Here is a 17,301-nt window from a genome sequence, read left to right as displayed (position 1 = left end):
CCCTTCCATCTCCTCCAGCTAAATGGCCTGGAACCTCCACCCCATCCCCAGAGGAAACGTCCCTGCCTTGTCCTGGAACATTTCAAAATTGGGTTTCTGCGTAAGTTCCTGACGTATCCTCCTCCAAGCTCAGCGTGCTGGCCGGCTCCTTCACAGTGAGGGGACCATGACGTGGAACTAACAGCTCTGGGCATTTCTGGAGTCCGGCTTCAGAAGTTTTTTCTGGAGCAGATTCTTCTCTGCACCTCCCCTACCCCCACCCTCCCTGACCCCACTCCCTCGAGCATCCAGGAACCTGAAAGGCACAGCAGCAGTGGGAGAAAAGTGAAGGCTTTAGAGCAGCGGTTCTCAACCTGTGGGTCGTGACCCCTTCGGGGGTCAAACGACCCTTTCACAGGGGTCGCCTAAGACCATCGGAAAACACATATATAATTACATATTGTTTTTGTGATTAATCACTATGCTTTAATTATGTTCAATTTGTAACAGTGAAATTGGGGGTCACCACAACATGAGGAATTGTATTAAAGGGTCACGGCATTAGGAAGGTTGAGAACCACTGCTTTAGAGGCAGATAGACCTGGGGACGAATCCTAGCCTGACACACACTTGCTGTGTCACCATGGACAAGCTGCTTAACCTGTCTGAGCCTCAGTTTTCCTTTCTGTAAAATGGGGATAATGCCACCCACTGAAGGGCTGTTCTGAGAATTCGATGTTACAGTGCTTGCCCTGTGCCTGATTTAGTAGCAAATGGTACTTGTAGTCATAATATTCATGTCATTCTCATTTTGATCAGCTTAGACCAGGGGGAAGGAAGGAGGATGGAGAAGAGAGAGAGCAGGGTGTATAGGACATCCTCAGAGCTTCTGCATCATTCTACCTTGGGCGCGGGTCACGGCCTCCCCAGCCCCTCTAGTTCGAGAGTCACCCTTTTCAGCCCGCCGCGCCAGCCCCTGGAGAGCTGTCTGCTTTATCCTTTCAGAAGACTGATTGATCTCTTTCTTCCCCACGTGGGGAAACTGAGGCTGGGCCTCGGCCCAGATCCCAGAGTCCATTGGCAGAGACTGAGCCATGGCAGGAGCTCTGACCACCGGGTCTGCGGGACTTTGTCACCGTCGCCTGAACAGGCTGCGGCAATTGTTGCACACCCTTGCTGCTCTTCTTCATCTCTCTGTCAGCACAGTTAGCACAACCATCCCCAGTGTAGTGTGCGATCGTTTCAGGAACAGGTAATAGTTAGGAAAGCCTGGCTGCACTGTCCTCTTTGCCTGGCGTTAAGCAGCCCTCTCTTCTTGGTCCTCAGACGTCCACCCTCCTGGAAGACTGGGTTATGCACCGAGGGCTGCAGGGCGCACCACCAGCACACAATTCCTCGTAATCAAAACAGAGGCAGTAGACCTAAAAGCCACCCCAGTGAGAAAGCTGATGCCAGGAAGGCAAGCAGTGACCAGGGCATCGTTTTTGTAGCTTTTTGAGAAAACAGTTTCTAAAAGCCCATTAGTGCCTTGGCCAAGTAGCTCAGTTGGTTAGAGTGTCATCCCGTTATGCCAAGGTTGCTGGCTCAATCCCTGGTCAGGGCACATACAAGAGTCAACCAGTGGATGCATAAATCAGTGAAGCAACAAATGGATGCTTCTCTCTCTAAAAATTCAATTTAAAAAAAAATTTTGAAGACCATTAGCTCCCAATTAACATGGCAAAGGCATAGAGTTTTCCCACGTTGTTGAGAAAGTAGAAAGGTCTTCCTTCAATACCTCGGGCAGGAGCCCACGCGTAGAGGGCAGGACACCGCTCTGTCCTTCTTGGTCTCGGCCACAAAGGACAGGAGCATGGAGGAGGGTGGGGGTGAAGAGTATGGACTCAGGGTTGCCTGGGCTCAAATCCCAGCTCTACCACTTATTAGCTGTGTCACCATGAGCAAGTTATTTTGCTTCTCTGTGCCTCGATCTTCCCACCTGTAAAGTGGGACTAAGAGGACTTCCTCAAAGAGTTGCTGTGAGTATTAAATGAGTTGATAGGTGAGGTTCTTAGAATGGGCCTTGGTGGATAACAGGCATTCTGCGGGTCTGCTGTTTCTGTGTATTTGTGTTTTTTTATACAAGTAGAGTCAGCTCCCAAGGCCGGGGTTGCACTGCCCCTCCTGGGGCTCGAGGGGGAAGCTGCACTGAGACCACCAGCCACCAGTGTAGGGTGGGGACCCTGGAGGTGCAGCAGGTTGAAAGGCAGGAAGCTCTGATGTTCCGCTTTCCCTGGCTACACAGGGTCCCCCCGTGGTCAGGACGGGGCTCCACACGTGCCCACTCCGGTGTGGACACACTGTTAGGGCGAGGGCCATTGTGACTGCGGCAGGGGCTAGCGGTGACAGCCAGGGTTGGGGGCCCGATGCAGTGGGGACGAGGGTTCAGAGCCAAGGTGGAGACAGGTGGGCCGGGCAGGGCTCCAGGCCCCAGCTCCTCCAGCGGTGACGGGGCCTCAGACACGGCCGCAGACCCCGCCTCGTTCCCCCGCTGGGGCGTCTCATGGCCAGCACACCACCAGTCACACAGACCCGACGGTGCCCCCTAGAGAGAGGCTGAGGAGGCAGCGGAGGAAACCTGAGCTGAGCAGTACCTAAAGGCCTGAAGTACTGGGTCAGATTAAATTGACCCGATTACACTAAACCTGGTGTTTTTCCGTGTTGCCCTGGGACTGGGGTTTGTGAGAAAGCTCAGATCAATTACAGGAAATAAAGAGAAGACATTTCTCTCCACACACGCACGCGATAGTGTGAGTGAACGGCCCCGTCCGTTCAGCAGGCAAGAAGCTGCTAGGTTTTGGGGTCCTGTGTGAGGCAGCAGCTCTGCACCCATGGACCAGTCACTTAACCCTAATGTGTGTACCCTCATCTAAAAAAGGGCATAATAACCACACCTTTCCACCTTCTGGGTTCATTGCAAAGACCAAGAAAATGAGTAAACGAATGCATGGATGGGTGGATGGATGGATGGAAGGGACCACTGGTTGGATTACAGATTCAGGCAAGAAAACCGAAGGGGCAGGATGGAACGAAGCCATGAGGAGTTCTCACTGAGCAGCTGCCACAAGGCCACGCCCATGCCTTTGGGAGGGCCCCTCACCAAGGGAACCCCTACCTCCATCCTCACTTCACCGGCCGTTCTTCCTGGGGCTCGCGGACCAGGGCTCGGAGCCGCAGGGATGCTCAGCATCCTGTGCCACCCCCACACTGAGATCTGCTGTCCCTTCTTCATGGGTTATGTTCCCCCTGGGGCTGCTGTTGCCCAAAAACTGGCCGGGCTTGGCGCCACGGAGACAAACAAGCCGATAGCCACAGCATCTGATAGCCCCAGAACCTGACCCTTGTGGGAGAGCCACAGCCAGCTGGCATGGGTACCACGGCCTGGCCGCAGCTCCTGGGCAGTCAGTCCTGGGAGTGACAGGACAGAGGGGAGGGGTCAGACTTCAGCCTTCACGTGGTCACAGACGCCCGACTGCGTCAGGAGAACAAACGCAGGCCTGGACACACATCACAGGACCTGGGAGCCTTCACAAATACGCTGTCCACACTCCCTGCCCGGGTCTGTGTGACCCCCAAACCTGAGCCTGACCCCTCATGTTGAACCAGGCTTGACTGCCCGTAGCGGCGCCCATCTGTCCCCTATCTCATCGGGGGCTGGAGCCACTGGAGCAGAAGGGCCACAGGGGCCACGTGGCCATCGTCTGGCCCTCCCTCCCTCCCTCCTAAGTTGGAGATGTGAGTCAGACCCTGCATGTCCACAGGTATGGAGACTGGTTGGCAGCAGGTTGGGGTTTGGGGGTAACCCCAGCCCCCCTCCCGAGTCCTCCTCGCTCTAGCTGATCCCACAGCCTCTTGGATGCTGGGCACAGGGGCCCCCCAGTTGCCCTGAGAGGCAGGTACTAGGAGCAGGCTCCTGCCCAGTGTGCATCAGGCAAGTCAGGAGCCAGGCCGCTGACCCACAGCCAGGAGGCTGAAGTGCTGTTTCTCTCGTCTTAACGGAGCCCCCCCATCACCACCATGACAACAATGGTCAGCATTCATGAAACCCTCTGTGCCACTAGCTCAGGGATCCCCACAAACCCCTGCCCGCAGGTAGGTTATGTGATAATCCCTGTTGGACACAGGGGCGGGCTAAGGCCCCGCTGGTCCATGGAGGAGGCAGAGCTTGAACCCAGGCAGCCTGACTTGGGGGCAGTGCCCCCTGCGACATGGCCGGCTCCTCCACGCTGGCCAGCCACCCCGGCCAGCCACCCGACAAAGCTCTGCAGGCTGGCTTTGCCCTCCGGGAACCCCCGTCTCCCCAGAGGCCTCCAGCCCACTCGCTGGCCGGGGCAGCTCAAGGCTCGCCCTGCTGACACAGCAGCTATTTCTTGGCCCCAAAGCCGCAGTTGTTGGAAATTACGATCCTTCCTTCCTGACTCCGAGCTCACGGCTCCAAGAGGCTCCTAATGCGCACGTCCCCCATTATCCAGAGCAAGTTCTTTCCATGGCCACGACCCAGGCGTGTGGAAATGCACGCCGCCGTGCACCATGCGCAGCAAGCTCGTTTGTCTCTGTCAGGCCCCGCCAGGCCGCTCTCCCTGCCGTCAGCCCGCGAGGGGCTTGGCCAGGCCTGGCCCGAGCAGTCAGGGTCCGAGGACCCCACGGAGTGCACCGCGGCGTGAGCATCTAATAGCGTTGTCTCAATGTCGAATAAATCACACCTTCATGGGCCATTTTCCAATTTGTAGCCCCAAGTCAAGACGCCTAAAACGTTACCAGCTGCAGGGAGGAGGTGTGTGCCTCTGGCACGCGGCTTCCTACCCGTGGGAGAGCCGGGCGCTGGTGATCGGAGGCAGAACGCAGCTTCATGTTTGCCACTCGAAAAACAAGATTCCTGCCCGGCCGGCGTGGCTCAGTGGTTGAGCATCGACCTATGAACCCGGAGGTCACAGTTCAATTGCTGGTCAGAGCACATGCCCGGGTTGTGGGCTCAACCCCCAGTGGGGGGCATGCAGGAGGCAGCCGATCAATGATTGTCTCTCATCATTGATGTTTCTCTCTCTCTTCCTCTCCCTGCCTCTCTGAAATAAAAATATTCTTTTTAAAGAAAAAGAAAAAGACAAGATTCCTCCCCCCACCTTTTTGTGGCCTCTTTGAGGGACATGCGTCTGGAGAGGTGTGGGCCAGAAGCATGTCTCACATGGCTGGGATTCTGGGACAGAAAGTGCGGCAACTCCATGCTCTTGGAATGGGGTTGGCGGGCCTTGAAGCCTTGCCAGCTTTGGAGTCAGAAAGAAAAGGGTCCGACCCCCAGATTTGCTATTTACCAGCTGTGTGACCCTTGGGCAAACTGTGTGACCTTGAGCAAGTCATTTCACCTCTCTGGGCCTCAACTAAGTAATCATAGCACCCCCTTCCCAGATTGTGGAGGGGGCTAAATGGGAGAAGAAGAGAAAGGAGCTTAGGGTGTGCTTCGGGGATCCTGTGGTAAGGGGAGTGTTAATAACAGCTAATATTTATTAGGGGGGTTTGTGAATTGAACAGTATCCCCCAAATATGCATGTCTCTCGGGGTCTTAGAGCATGACCTTTGGAAATAGAGTCTCTGCAGATGTCATTGGTTAAGATGAGGTCGTATTGGATGAGGTGGCCCCAATCCAGGGCCTGTGTCCTTGGGGAGGAGGATAGGACACGGAGGAGGGCCTGTGAAGGAGCGACAGCTGCTCACTCACCTGCTCTCCCCCCAGCAGACCAGGCGGGGCCGGCCACATCAGTGGTGCAGGGAGCCCTCTGGCCTGATCAGCGCCCTCAAACGATTCCCAGGTCATCCCTGCATTTACCTTACCTGGGTTTTATGCAGTTGCTGCTGCTAAGCAGTAGAAGGGGGAACAAGTAGCAAAATACAGGCAAAACCATCCTTACGACGCAACCCAACAGCAAAGATCCCCCCCTCCCCGCCGCCCGGGTCAGGAGTGTTTTTCCACCAGGAAACCAGAACAGTTCATCTGAGTTTCTTCACCCTTTGTCCCAAGACACAAAAATGTCAGAAATGTCAGAAATGCCCCCCCTCTGGCCTGAGGGACATGATCTCGCCCTCGTGGTCCACTTCCTGCCCCGGCCGAGGGTCGGGGTGAAGACCACTGGCCGGAGAGGCAGGACAGTGGGGTGGCTCCTGCTGGGCCACGTGCTTGCTGTAGGGTGCCCGCGTGGGGGTGGGGGTGGGGTGTCCCTCTCTGGGCGCCAGTTTTCTTCGCTGTAAACTGGGGGTGATAATGCCTGGTCGTCATCTCACAGATTAAGCTGGAGCAGGTCATACAGGGCTGTCTTCCTCCGTCTCCCCTAAGGGGTCAGCAACGTGAGAGCCAGGCCTCTATCTGTGCCTCCAGACCCTACTTTATAACACAGGGACTTGGGCTGTGGGTAAATCCATTTGTATCCACGGAGCACCAACTGCACGCTCCACACCATGCCAGTTTCTGGGAGGTTATTTTTTACATTTTTTTTTTTATTGATTTCAGAGAGGAAGGGAAAGAGAGATAGAAATATCAATGATGAGAAAGAATTATTGATCAACTGCCTCCTGCACACCCCCTACTGGGGATCAAGCCTGCAATGGGGCATGTGCCCTGACCGGGAATTGAACCGTGACCTCCTGGTTCATAGGTCGACGCTCAACCTCTGAGCCACGCCAGCTGGGCTCTGGGAGGTTATTTATAACTGTTAACACGGATGCTTAGCAATACCAGCAGGAGCCACCATTTATTGAGCATTCACTATGTGCTTTGCCTCAGATAATTCTCACAATAAACCTGCAAGATGCGTATCGTTAGAACCCCCATTTCCCAGGAAAACTCAGTTCAGCGGGAGTAACTTGCTTGATAGCAATACCAGCAGGAGCCACCATTTATTGAGCATTCGCTATGTGCTTTGCCTCAGTTAATTCTCACAATAAACCTATAAGATGTGTATCATTAGAATCCCCCATTTTCCAGGAAAGCTCAGTTCAGCGGGAGTAACTTGCTTGGGACCCCACTAGTTCAGTTGGACTCCCTTTCAACTCTGCCTCCAAAGCAGACCCTGCTGCCTGCAAGTACCACAACCCAGTGGGCGGCTGCGGTGAGGCCAGACCCCCCATAGATATGACATTCCTCCCACAAGCTTGTATTTCTAATGCCCGACACCGGGTCAAACAATCCATACGCCTTACGTCGCTGAGACCTCATACAACCTTCCTGAGAAGCCATCGTCATTATTATCCTGTTCATACAGATGAGGAATCGAGGCCCAGGCAGTGACAAGGATGGTGGCACGAATAAGCCAGGAGCAAAAGCTGGCCTTTCTGACTCCACATCTAAGGTTTTGCCCCCACCCTTTTCAAAATGGGGCTGGATACCATGGGTGCTAAATCCATGCACAGCCAAGGGTGTTGGGGAAGAGATCCCAGGGGGCTTCCTGGAGGAAGAGGATCACAAAGGATGGGCAGAACCTGCCAGGCACAGAGTTCCTCTCTGCAGACACCTGAGGGCATTTGCCAGGAACCTGGGAGCTGGAAGGCCCCAGCCCCATCCTTCTGAAACGTAGCCCCTGGCACCTCATTCCCCCGAGGGACGCAGGAGGAATGTGTCCTGCCTCCCACCCCGCCCGCCGCACAGGCTTGTCTGCATGCCAGGCCAGGGCTGGCCCTGCGCCCTGTGCACTTCTCTCTCCTTTGTTCCTCAGGCCTCAGGAAGGAAGGTCCAGAGCCAAGGTTATCGTGGGGCTCGCATACCTTAGGGGAGGGCTGGGTACACAAAGCACAGGTTATTCAGTGCGGCATTATTTGCGATCACAAAGGACTGGACCCAGTCTCACGTCCATCCACAAGAGACTGGATGGAGACACTCAGGCACAGCCACATACCATCCGGGGTCAGCCAGGGAAGAGTGGGAGGGCCTGAGAGCACTAACAGCTGACATTTGGGAAGAAGTTTACATGCACAAGGGCAGGGCCTCATTCACGCGTATTAATCCGTACATTAACCTCGGGGGGCGGGACCGTGATCATCGCTTTAAAATGAGGAAGCTGAGGCGTGGAGAGGTCGAGTCCCTGGCGCCAGGACCGATGGCTACAAACGGGGCAGCTGGGATTTGGGTCAGGCAGTGGGTGTCAGAGCCACGCTCAGGATCACTCTGCCCCACGGCCCCCCTCCCCCGCCAGGAGCACCCCAGAATCTGGGAGAGAAGAGAAACACGCGGACAACCTTCGCACTCCCGTCCTGCGCCGGCCTGACAAATGGATTGTGATAACTCAGACGCTGTGGTAGCCAATTTCTCTCTCCACTCCGTGATGGCCAGCGGGCCCATTGATTCATTTTATAGCCTTTCCTGGAGTCAGGACAAGGAAAACGAAACGATCCGCAGGACCCCTTTCATCACCAGCAGCCGGGTTTCACGGTGGGGGTGGAGGAAGGAAAGAAAAATCACTTTTTCCCCACTTTGAGCTCATCAACAGAACTCAAGGCCGGGCGGCCAACATGTTGGTGTTGAGAAAAGCTGTTCTCAAGCAGAACTAATTGGCAACAGAAATGGAATTTTCCCCCAAAAAAGGATAAACATGCTTTATCCCTGGGAATTACCCTGCGGAATAGGTATTCCAGACACGTTGTGTGCAGCTCCCCGCGTGCGGCCGGCAGCCTCAGCCAGACGAGGCCAAAGGGGCCCGTGCTGCTCACCATTCATCCAGGTCGGCCTATTTTGCACTAAAGACGCTCACGTAGGTCAACGGCCCAAACCAGTGCAGCCCGGGGTGGACATGGCTCTCCTCTGGCCCGGCATCGCGTCCCTCCTCGAGGAAGAGCAGCTGGCTTTGGGGTCCCCCAGACACTGGTTTGGTGTGGTTGACCCTGCCCCTCCCCCTGCTCTGGGGACTGCCTGGCAGGCTTCCGCCAAAGAAGAGCATACTCCAGGGCTATTTCAGGAATGGGCACACAGCCTGAGGAACAATAGGCACGAGGAAAAGAAAAAGAGAAAAAACCACTGGACGAGGCTTGCGGGAAGGGGAGCTCTGCAGAGAGGCGGTCGCACAAAACTCAAGACAGCAGCTACTGCCGAGGGAAGGAGGACATAAATGCGCGTAAATAATGTCAGCTTTCCGGTTCTCAGCGGCGGAGGGTGTACAGGTGTTTTTTATTTTACAACTGGATATGGTGAGACTTCGAGGGAAGGGTAAAGGGGGCCATTCAGGCGCCTCTCTCAGTGTCTCGTGATGAGACGATGATTAGTTCAATTATGGACCTGAGGTCCATGTTTTCAAGTCTTGAGGAAAGCTCTCAGACCTGGATTTGGGGATCAGGGATCTACAGGGACCCCTCTCCCTGGATAAGTGAGCAAAAGACGTGAAGCTGTTCCCTCTGCGGTTAAGCGGGGACAAGCCTCTTAGGTCCCTGGTGGGTGGAAGCGTCCAATGGCACGTTTGGAGGGATCGCATGCCCCCTTCCACCTGCAGGGCCGCCCCTCCCCTACCCACCGTGGGTGAGTGTGAAAGGTGATGCTGGCCTGGTCCTCAGAGGGGCTTCCTGCAGCACTGGGTGGGGGACAACACAGTAACAGCCACCTGACACCACAGAACCCAAGTCCCATGACCTGCCTGCCTCCTGGGTTTATCTGGACTCAGGTGACAAAGAGGATGTTGTGTCCAGGGCCCTCCACGCCCACCTGAGACAGACTCTGACTCTCACTGTGATGCAAACGGAAGGGCCACTGGATGGATGAGCTGTGTATACGTCAATGAAACACAGGCATGCGCTAGAGCAGTGGTTCTCAACCTTCTGGCCCTTTAAATACAGTTCCTCATGTTGTGACCCAACCATAAAATTATTTTCGTTGCTACTCCATAACTGTAATGTTGCTACTGTTATGAATTGTAATGTAAATATCTGATATGCAGGATGGTCTTAGGCGACCCCTGTGAAAGGGTCGTTCGACCGCCAAAGGGGTCGAGACCCACAGGTTGAGAACCGCTGCACTAGAGGTTCCCTATGATTCTAATTCAGGATTCTCCCAAAAAGTCTGGCTGTCTTGTCACCCTTAGCAACATAGCAAAGCAAGTATGTCCACAAGTATGTGTTGAGTGCCTAGTATGGGCTATGGCATTGCATAAAACAGCCCCCCTACCCCCACCCCCCCGCAAAAAAAAATCCCTGCCCTCAGGAAGCTTACATTTTAGGGGACATTGAAGAAAAGAAAAATATATAGTATAGTGGATGACGGAAGAGTGAGCCAGTGGAGATCTGGACAATGAGTGCCCCGGCAGAGGGGAAAGCAAGTGCAAAGGTCCTGAGGCAGGACTGTGCCTGGCACAATTGAAAACAGCAAGTGCAGTGAGGGGCAGAGTGAGGGGATGAGCTCCAGGATCCTGCAGGACCTTGTTGCCATGGTGAGGACTTTGCCTTTTACCCTGGGTGAGGTGGGAGCCAGGACTTGGGAGACGATGGTGTCCTGAGCAGAGGAAGGACAGGATCTGATTTCCTTTAAACAGGACCCGACTGGCTGCAAGTGGAGAACAGACTGTCAGAGCGGCAGGAGGAGAAGCGGAGACCCCAGTGAGAAGGCAACTGTAATGGTCCAGAGAAAGATGATGGCACTTGGGCCGGGCGGATGCAGTGGAGGAGACAGGAGGTGGTTAGCGTCCAGTTACAGGCGGCGGGTAGAGCCGGTCAAATTCTTCTTACTGAAGAGTGGAGGCAGCTGGGCTCTACTCATGTTTTGGGACCGAGAAAGTTGGAGAGCTGGTTAGCAAGTGGAGACGTGGTTGTCGAAAGGGCTTTCTTCTTACAACCTCCTGGGGCTTGTGTCATGCCGGCATTGAAAGGAATGGTTTGGGTCTTCGTGGGCTCAGAGGGAAAACACCCAGGACACAGGGGCAAGTGAAGGAAGGAAGAGGCAGCGTGGAGGGGAAATGTCCTCGCTTTCGGAAACCACGAATAGGAGTGAATGAATGGTCTGGGACAGCGGTCGGCAAACTGCGGCTCCTTGAGTGTGGCTCTTCCACAAAATACCACGTGCGGGCGCGCACGTACGGTGCGATGGAAACTTCGTGGCCACACCCAAGGGGCCAAAGAGCCGCATGTGGCTCGGGAGCCGCAGTTTGCCAACCACTGGTCTGGGAGAACAGGCACACCTGGCCCTTAATCACCTGGAGTGAAGATTTAAACTCGGGATTGCCCTTCCTGCCACACAAAATAAAATCATAATAAACTTTGTTTTTAGTTATTTTTAAAGTTGCTGTGGCCCAGCCGGCATGGCTCAGCATCATTGATATCTCCACCCCTCTCCCCCTCTCTCCCTCTCTCTCTCCCTTCCTCTCTGAAATTAATACAAATATGTTTTTAAAAATAAAATGAAATAAAATTGCTGTGGCTTCTCTTAGCCAGTGTCCCTACCTGGGCCTCCTCCTTGGCCTGGGCTGCAGGGAGGCGGGACTTGGAAAGGAGAAGTATTTTCCTCTCGTGCTTGCTGACTTGGGAGAGCTGGAAAGGGCCCACCTGGCTCCTAAAGTTTCTAAAAATAGAAAGTTGTCTTAACTTTCCTATAGTTTTGGCTGAGCCCTTCCTTCTGCTTGTGCCAAGATGCCGTTTGTGTTAGAGAATCGGTCGCTCTGCGTGAGAATACAGGCTGGCAGGGCAGGACCTGCAACGGGAAGGAATGAGCGGCCAAGTGCCACTGAGGAGCCAGAGATGCTGCCAGTGGGGACGACACCTCCTACCCCACCAATCCTATTCCAGCCCCTGCATCCATCCCAGCCCCTGCATCCATCCCAGCCCCTGCATCCCCCCCAGCCCCTGCTCCCATCCCAGCCCCTGCTCCCATTCCAGCCCCTGCATCCATCCCAGCCCCTGCATCCCCCCCAGCCCCTGCTCCCATCCCAGCCCCTGCTCCCATTCCAGCCCCTGCATCCATCCCAGCCCCTGCATCCCCCCCAGCCCCTGCTCCCATCCCAGCCCCTGCTCCCATTCCAGCCCCTGCATCCATCCCAGCCCCTGCATCCCCCCCAGCCCCTGCTCCCATCCCAGCCCCTGCTCCCATTCCAGCCCCTGCATCCATCCCAGCCCCTGCATCCCCCCCAGCCCCTGCTCCCATCCCAGCCCCTGCTCCCATTCCAGCCCCTGCATCCATCCCAGCCCCTGCATCCCCCCCAGCCCCTGCTCCCATCCCAGCCCCTGCTCCCATTCCAGCCCCTGCATCCATCCCAGCCCCTGCATCCCCCCCAGCCCCTGCTCCCATCCCAGCCCCTGCTCCCATTCCAGCCCCTGCATCCATCCCAGCCCCTGCATCCCCCCCAGCCCCTGCTCCCATCCCAGCCCCTGCTCCCATTCCAGCCCCTGCATCCATCCCAGCCCCTGCATCCCCCCCAGCCCCTGCTCCCATCCCAGCCCCTGCTCCCATTCCAGCCCCTGCATCCATCCCAGCCCCTGCATCCCCCCCAGCCCCTGCTCCCATCCCAGCCCCTGCTCCCATTCCAGCCCCTGCATCCATCCCAGCCCCTGCATCCCCCCCAGCCCCTGCTCCCATCCCAGCCCCTGCTCCCATTCCAGCCCCTGCATCCATCCCAGCCCCTGCATCCCCCCCAGCCCCTGCTCCCATCCCAGCCCCTGCTCCCATTCCAGCCCCTGCATCCATCCCAGCCCCTGCATCCCCCCCAGCCCCTGCTCCCATCCCAGCCCCTGCTCCCATTCCAGCCCCTGCATCCATCCCAGCCCCTGCATCCCCCCCAGCCCCTGCTCCCATCCCAGCCCCTGCTCCCATTCCAGCCCCTGCATCCATCCCAGCCCCTGCATCCATCCCAGCCCCTGCATCCATTCCAGCCCCTGCACCCATTCCAACTCCTGCATCCATTCCAGCCCCTGCTTCCACTCCAGCCCCTGCTTCCATCCCAGAGATCAGGGCAGGGAGAGCAGTTTGGCTGTTGGTTCGTTTAGCTGAGAAGAGGAAGTTGAGGGAAGGGTTCCAAGGCCCATGGCCTGGAGTTTGAATCCTTCTGGGTGAGGGCTGAGGACGGTCCACCCCAGGGCTTCTGAGATGCTGTGGGCCAGAGGTGGGCAGGTGAAGGGTTAACCACAGCTCCTCAGGAGAAAGTGTGTCTGTGTGTGTCTGTGTGTGTGTGTGCGTGCACATGTGTGTACATACAAATACTATATATGCACATACACACGCACGCACACATACACATAGATACATATACTTAGGGTTATTATACATTGTATTGACATAAAGGATGTGTAACACACAATTTACAAATAAAAACAAAATTTACAATACCACTTTTTGTAAATTTCATATCACCCATTGTTTCACACAGAACATTTTCATTGATTTTTTTTTCCCCTCTGTTCTTGCATCTGTAGTCAACCTATGGTTACAATGGATGAGCGACCATAGTTCTTCAGGAATGGTGATTGATATTTAATTTTACCTTAAGGAGTAAGACCACCATGATACAACAAAGAGCAGTCGAGCTTAACCCCTTTTTCAATGAAATGAGCAACTTGCTCAATGGTTGGTGCTATTCACAGTGTAACAGCTAGAGAGACAACGGGCTTTGATGTTTAATCTGCTTGGTTAACTTTTCCTCCCTCACTTTCTCAAATCTAGACAATGAATAAGACAATAAATCAAACCCTGCGTCATACTCATTTGCCAATTCCCAAAATGTAAATACTCCCAATACGATCAGTATCAGGCTACCAACCTGACGTCGCTAAAAATGAAGTTGGGAAGAGACGCACGGCAGCACACCGTGACAGTATTCCCACCCGACAGCCACCCTCGATGAAAATAGCCTCAGGAGCACAGTAACATCATAGGTGCCAAGGTCCTTGTTTGCCCGGGACCGAGGGGGCGACCCAGGGGGCTTCGGGACTAGCCAATCACCCTGGAGCTGGGACCACCACTCGGGTCTGGGCTTGAGCCTAAGGCCGAGCCAGTTCCTGGAAGGACAAGAGGTCTGAGTCAGTGCAGAGCTGCGCTGGGATGGAATTTTCCAGGGAAGAGAAAACAGGAGGCCACATCTGGGTGCCAGGGCCTCCAACTCTGCCCAGATGCCTGCCACCCGAGGGACTTCCCACCTGCCGTGGCCCCGCTGCGTATTTCTTATCTCTTGGCTGCTGCCCGCCACAGCTGCAGGGCCGCATATGCAAATCGCCTGTGATAATATTAATGTGGGAAGGGGGGGGAGGCATGTGGAAAGCGCTGTTTGTGTTTCACAATTCCGTTTCTACAGAGGAGCAGAGGGGGCCCGGAGTGATTTGAAACACATTTTTGAAAAAGCAAAATAAAATTGGAACAAAACCTAGTAGAGACATATGCCACTCTTTCCACACCCAGCTCTCCCCACCCCTGCCTAAGATTAACCGTCTTCTCCCACGCCTGGGAGTCTCCTACAACAGAGCAGCAAACACAGCGAGTGACACCGGGTAGGCGCGCTTCATTCACACCAGGAGCCCTGCCCACCTATCCCAGGACAGGGTGCCCCTTCCCTGGCCTGACATACATCCAAGGAGCTAAAGGCTGCTCAGCCGGTTGCTTCTTCCTCTGTCCACGTCTCTGCCTCCCTCCTCCAGACAATGCTCCCTCCTCCTTCACCCCAGCTTCCTGGGTGATCATCGCAGACTCAGAACGCAGAATACTGGCGGTGGGAACGTTAGTGAAAGTCAAGTCGGAAAAACCGAGATCTGGTTCTCATCTCGGCCAGGGACCAGCTGTGTGTCCTTGGGCAAGTTATTTCACCTCTCTGAGCCTCTGTTTGCTCAGTGTACAACGAAGAGAATAGTAATAATAATACCTACTCTCTGGGGGATTGTGGGGCTTCCCCAGGCTAACGTTTCAAAACGCCTAGCACAGTACACAAGCAGACACACAAGAAATAGCAGTCATAGCACCCCCCCCCCCCACTTACAGATCGCCTCGTTCAGCTGCTCCATTTTAGAGATGCACAAACGGAGGCCCAGAGAGGGAGAAGAACTTGCCCAGAGCCACACAGCGAGATACTGCAACGCCCTCTTAGCTTCAACGGAGCTCCAGGTCGGAAAGTGAGGACCCGCTGCCCTCCTCACGCCTCCCCTCCCTCCAGGGTCTGGTCCCCATGCGGCCGCACTCACCAGCAGCAGGTCCGGACCTTCAGGAGCCTGTCACCATCCTCCTGGGAGCAGCCTGGTTGGTCGCTGTAGCAAATGGGTTCCCATTCAGGGCAGGACTCCAGCCAGGACTTGCGCCGCCTCCCAGGAGCCTGCTGTCCCCGTGGTCGTTGCGACTGTGCGCTGCTGGCCCTGATAGCGCGGCCGGCTCTTATCTGGCCTGTGTCAGGGTGCCGGCAGCTGTGGAGCCGGGGTTCCAGGAAGCCTGCCTGGGGCGCCCCCAGCGGCCCGTGCCCCCGGATGCTGCCTGCGGCTCTGGACGCCGCCGATTTGCCCGTCAGTGTCACTCGGAGCTCTGCCTGGGAGGATTCCATGTGGTCCCCGGCAGGCGGGGCCCCCACCCCTTCGCATCCCACCCCCCCACTCCCATCTTGGCAAGGGGACTGGGAAAAGGCAGCAAGTTGCAAGTCCACACGGCGTTTGTGGTCGTGTCCTGAGCTCTCCGCGATTAATCCTGGAGCATCTGACTTCTGCTGTGCCTCGGAGGGGGGTGTGGGGACGCCTAGAAGTTTCTGTTTACTCCATTCTGCGGGGCTGCGTGCTAATCACAAACAGACAGGGACGCAGCCTCTCCCCGCTCCCGCCCCCCCCTCCTTCCTCTCCTTACCTTGCTGCTTTCTCCTCACGCTTTCTCCTTTCCCCCCTTTCTTCCCTCTTTGCCATCTGTCCCCTCCTCAGACTGGGATCAGATCCTCCACACACCCCTTCCTCCGGTCCTGAGTTTTCCCCAAACCCCATCGTCCCCTCTGCACCTCCCCCATCTCCTAGGATGCGAACTGGCTTGGCTTTTTCCCTTTACATCTTTATAGTTAGTAGTCAGCTTCTTTTATTACCTTTTCCCCTTTTTTTACAACCTAATTATTTCAGGGTTTGCCCCCCCCCCCCCCGCCCCGCACACACACCCTCCCCTCTTACATCTGTGTGTGTAAGACTCCCAGAAACTTGGTGTCTCTGAGTCGAGGGGTGGGGTCCCCGGCTCCTTTGGTCACCTCGTGCATCTTGCTTTTGGATTCTGCTCAGGGATGCAGCCGGGAACAAAGTCCCCATTGACGGAGGCCGGCCCTGCAGTGCCTCCCAGCCTCTAAGTCTAACACCTAGAGACGCATTTCTCTCTGCCTCGCCTTGGCTCCCGTCCACCCTACAGCCCTGCAGACAAGAAACCAGGGCTCAGCAGCCCCGAAGAACAGAAACGGACACCTCCCACCCCACTCCCCCACAGCATCCTCTGAAGGGTAACTGGGCAAGAGCTTTGAAAACCGAAAGTGAGCAGAGGGCGCACCCAAACATCACTTACGCCTGTGCATGGGGAGGCACACATGGAGAAGTTCGCTAGAAAACAATGGTTTATCACAGGAAACCATTGGAAATAGATATCCATCAAATAAGGACTGTTAAATAGAGCACGGAAGAGTCGTCCTGTGGTTTAAAAAGACTGAGGGGTGTCTGTCTGTAACAACAGAGATGCATCTCCAAGATGTATTACTGAGGGAAAGGGGGGTCAGAATGGAATATTTTATAATCCTGATTGTGTGACCCTCCCCCTTCCACACACACATAAAATGAAATACTATGGAAACACATACGAAGCCAGGAAAATAGTCTGGAAGCATACAAACCAAACTGAGTCATTACCTCTGGGAGAGGGGGCGGCAAAAGGTTTCGGGGCGATGCTCCGACCTGTAATAGCTTCATTTCGGAAAATGACAATGGATTTGTCTGTTACTCACGTCCCAACCAGCTTCCCTCTCTGGGGACACGGCACCTCACACAAGGAGAAAACCTCATCCCCCCCATTTGCCTCCTTGGACCAACTCAAAGAATTCTGCACCCTGTCAGGGGAGAAATAAACAGCCGTCCTAAGGCGGGAACCCAGACATTCTGCAAACGCTCCAGCCGGACCACCTCAGGTTAGATGTTGGGACCCCTTGAGCCAACAGTGACTTATCAGAGTGAAATTCCTGAAGAGCAGGGAACTGTCCAGTTCCCCGCAGCGGGCCGGGCCTCCTGGCAAGGACAGCAGATCCGTACTTGAAAGGAAAGGACTGGAAAGGGGTGACTTCGTTTCAGGAAACCATGTCACCTACTCTAACCTATGAAACACGAAAACCTTTTTGAGGCGCTTTAAAGGAGTTC

General features: G+C 55.3%; 1 protein-coding gene across 6 annotated transcripts in view; it reads right to left on the bottom strand.

Annotated features, from left to right (window-relative positions):
- LOC106726095 overlaps positions 1-15,724 on the bottom strand; it is a 39,202-nt gene extending 23,478 nt beyond the window's left edge. Inside the window, exons 1-3 of one of the 6 annotated variants that reach the window (XM_014539677.1) lie at positions 15,133-15,724; positions 14,526-14,660; positions 13,762-13,962 (exon numbers count right to left, since the gene is read on the bottom strand). In XM_014539677.1, the coding sequence (XP_014395163.1) occupies positions 13,762-13,962; positions 14,526-14,660; positions 15,133-15,482 (686 nt within the window). In that variant the 5' untranslated portion in view covers positions 15,483-15,724. Of the gene's footprint in view, positions 1-10,185; positions 10,870-11,420; positions 11,537-13,724; positions 13,963-14,525; positions 14,661-15,132 lie in introns of those variants that run through there. The other 5 variants (XR_001362107.1, XR_001362108.1, XR_001362109.1 and 2 more) reach the window with 5 other exon arrangements.
- Positions 15,725-17,301: the final 1,577 nt, after the last annotated feature.

The sequence above is a fragment of the Myotis brandtii genome, unplaced genomic scaffold, assembly GCF_000412655.1.
Source record: "Myotis brandtii unplaced genomic scaffold, ASM41265v1 scaffold225, whole genome shotgun sequence".
Taxonomy (NCBI): Eukaryota; Metazoa; Chordata; class Mammalia; order Chiroptera; family Vespertilionidae; genus Myotis; species Myotis brandtii.
Note: the sequence above shows the minus strand (reverse complement) of the source record. Positions and strands in the feature narration are given on the sequence as shown.